Consider the following 2,802-nt stretch of genomic DNA (forward strand, 5'->3'; position numbering starts at 1 on the left):
AGAGAGAGAGAGAGAGAGAGAGAGAGAGAAAGGGAGAGAGAGAGAGAGATACATATAGATAAGATAAATAGATGGATAGAGGGAATTGGGTAGGGAAAAGAAACTCAAGCACATAAACGCATACATGCAAACATATCCACACGTAACATAATAATATAGACAAATAAACACAGACACCCACTCACCGTTCCACTCATCTGTAAACCACGTCAAGATCTGAGCTGTACCCTCAGCCTCCATACTATGAGGTCCTATACTGGACTGGTCTGATTTACTCTGGAACGTTTTATATAAATACATTAAATTTTGCTGTAGATCAGTGTTATCTCACATTGGAGGGGAATGTTGGAAATTATTCTTAGACTGACTGTGACCAAGGAACTGCAAATATGATAATATATTATTTTGATTTACTCGGAAAAGTTTTTGTTTTCGCTTTAAAGATTATATTTGCAGCAGGTTTCGTTCAATTTTACATCACCTTAAAAGTAAACAGTTGCGAATGATTATTATTTTCAATAATATGATTCTGACCAAAGGATTGTACATAAAAAGAGGGGGTTTGATGTGTGGAGGAGGGGGTGTAGGGGGTGAGTACATTCCATGTCTTAAAATAATTGGGGGGGGGGGAGGTAGGGTGGAGAGAGTGAAATCTATTGATTATAATAGAACATTTTGAACATACATGCAGTATAGGAGACTTCCTACACTTTGAAAAATCTTCTTTTCAATTTTTTTTCTTTAAATTATTTTCTTATTCACTGTGCAGGTGTGTAATTCACTCACTTTACGTTTAGAACCTCGACATTCAAACGACGACCGACTAGAGTGCAGGGATTTGTATCCACGTGTTTCAGGTTTTCGTGCGGCAGTCATGGCGTCCTGTTTACTCTGCTCATCCTGCACATGACGTCTTACGGGCATCTCAACAAACCTGGGTTTTAAAAAAAAGTAGGTGCATGGGTTTAACGCCCCTATCAATAGTATTAGGTGATCTAGGAGGAGGGGACCTCCGAATCTGTCTCTGATAGGACCGAGCCAAATGGGTTAAGAGCTTTGAAATCTCCACAAAACATCCCGATTTCAAGAAAGTCCAATCTGGGATTTGAACCTAGGCCACGCGCCTTGTAGTTCAGCATGATACCCGCTGATGTAAACGAGCATCTCCACAAACTTAGGTGAGTACACCATGACAACATTCTTTTATTTACTCAATGAAGACATGCACACAATAAGACTGCCTAACAGACAGATAAATAGATGGATGGATAGATGGATGGATGGATGGATGGATGGATGGATGGATGGATGGATGGATGGATGGATTCGAGTTACCGATTTTGGGACGGGTCCATGAAAATCACATAGTTAATTGCTCAATTCATTCGTAAGTGGGGTTTTTTTTTTCAAAATTCAAAATAAATGCCATAAGAGATCATATAAAGAACACACAAAGAGACTGTCGTTTCCTCATGTCAGTGAGATTAATTGTAAATAACCTTGCAGTTTTACGCCCCAATCGATGCTGCATAAGTCACTCAGGAGGAGAAATACTCGAACCTTGCCCGTCAGGCACACCCCAAGCATCCCAATTGACAGGCAAAAAGAAACAAGATAAAAGTACTCAGAAACTGAACTCACATAATATACTGCGCGCAACAACAAAAAGCCTGACAATAACACCCCAGACACTGCGGTGATGAGAGAGTGAATAGAAGCCCTACCCGGAAAAAGTAAACTTCAGTCCTCCATTCAGAACGCATCTAATCTAGTGCATATTATATCAATGGCCTCCACTCTCCTTGGAGCCTCAAATTGGTCACCGTGGCGTCATTCCTGGGGAAGACGCTTTTATCTGTAAAATTTAAAAAAATGGGGGGGCGGTTCCGAAATCCACCTACCTGGAGACAGCGTCTTGTATGACCGACTTTTCGCCTTCCTCCTTTCCGTTACTTATCCACCTATCTTTGTCCTTGGTATACGCGTCTTTGTGACCTTGGACTTCTTTCCGGTGGTTGAGACGATCTTGGCTAGTCCAAGAACCAATGGCATTTTGTAGGCTTCAAAAAAAAGAAAGAAAACAAAAGTCAGATAAATTTGAACAGGGGGACCACAAGACAGGATTCAAAATCAGAAAAGCTTTTTTTTTTTCAGCGAGTTCCTTTTGTCTTATGCTGACTCGAATTTACTGTCGTTCGAAACCGTAAGGTTACCCCCCCACACCCGAAAAAAAATAAAAATAAAAAAAATAGACAGGGCTAAGGATACCCAGCCAGTGTGTGTATAGCTTTGAAAACACCCCAAAACAAATCGAGTTTAGAATGTCCCGTTGGCGATTCATCCGAGTGTGTGCGCATCCAATCACAAAATCCAATTGGTCTATCTGTTCTGTTGTCATGCATGCAATTCAAAAAGATTTCCAAGCTTGAAGTTTTCTTTTTTTTTCAGGATGGTGCACAATTGTTATGAAGAAGGTTCCCAGGATAAGACAACTTGAATACCGGTATAATGAAAACTTTTGGACGACAAAGATAAAAGTTCTATTCTAACCTGCCCCTGGTAATAAACAAAAATATAAAGATGCGTGACACAACTCTGAGCACTGTTGATAACGTCAAATAAATATATTAGCAGGGCACGATTCTCAAATTGCTGATATCGGTGAAGAAATAGTTGTATGTATTGCATCCTTTAGAAGACTCAGAGCAAGGGTATGAGACTGCTGGGAAATTTGCTCAGAGACAAAGAAATCACTTTGAGCTGAGAGTTCTAGCATCTGCAAGAGATCTTGTATGTTGGGGG

General features: G+C 40.3%; 1 protein-coding gene across 1 annotated transcript in view; it reads right to left on the reverse strand.

The window, feature by feature from the left end:
- The window catches only part of LOC101853019 (F-box protein MET30), a gene marked incomplete in the record, with an annotated part of 25,892 nt that overhangs the window by 6,951 nt on the left and 16,139 nt on the right, over positions 1-2,802 (reverse strand). The window contains 3 exon segments of the mRNA XM_013086039.2: positions 186-276; positions 787-934; positions 1,902-2,060. Of these exon segments, the coding sequence (XP_012941493.1) occupies positions 186-276; positions 787-934; positions 1,902-2,060 (398 nt within the window).

This window comes from Aplysia californica, unplaced genomic scaffold, assembly GCF_000002075.1.
Source record: "Aplysia californica isolate F4 #8 unplaced genomic scaffold, AplCal3.0 scaffold00429, whole genome shotgun sequence".
NCBI lineage: Eukaryota > Metazoa > Mollusca > Gastropoda > Aplysiida > Aplysiidae > Aplysia > Aplysia californica.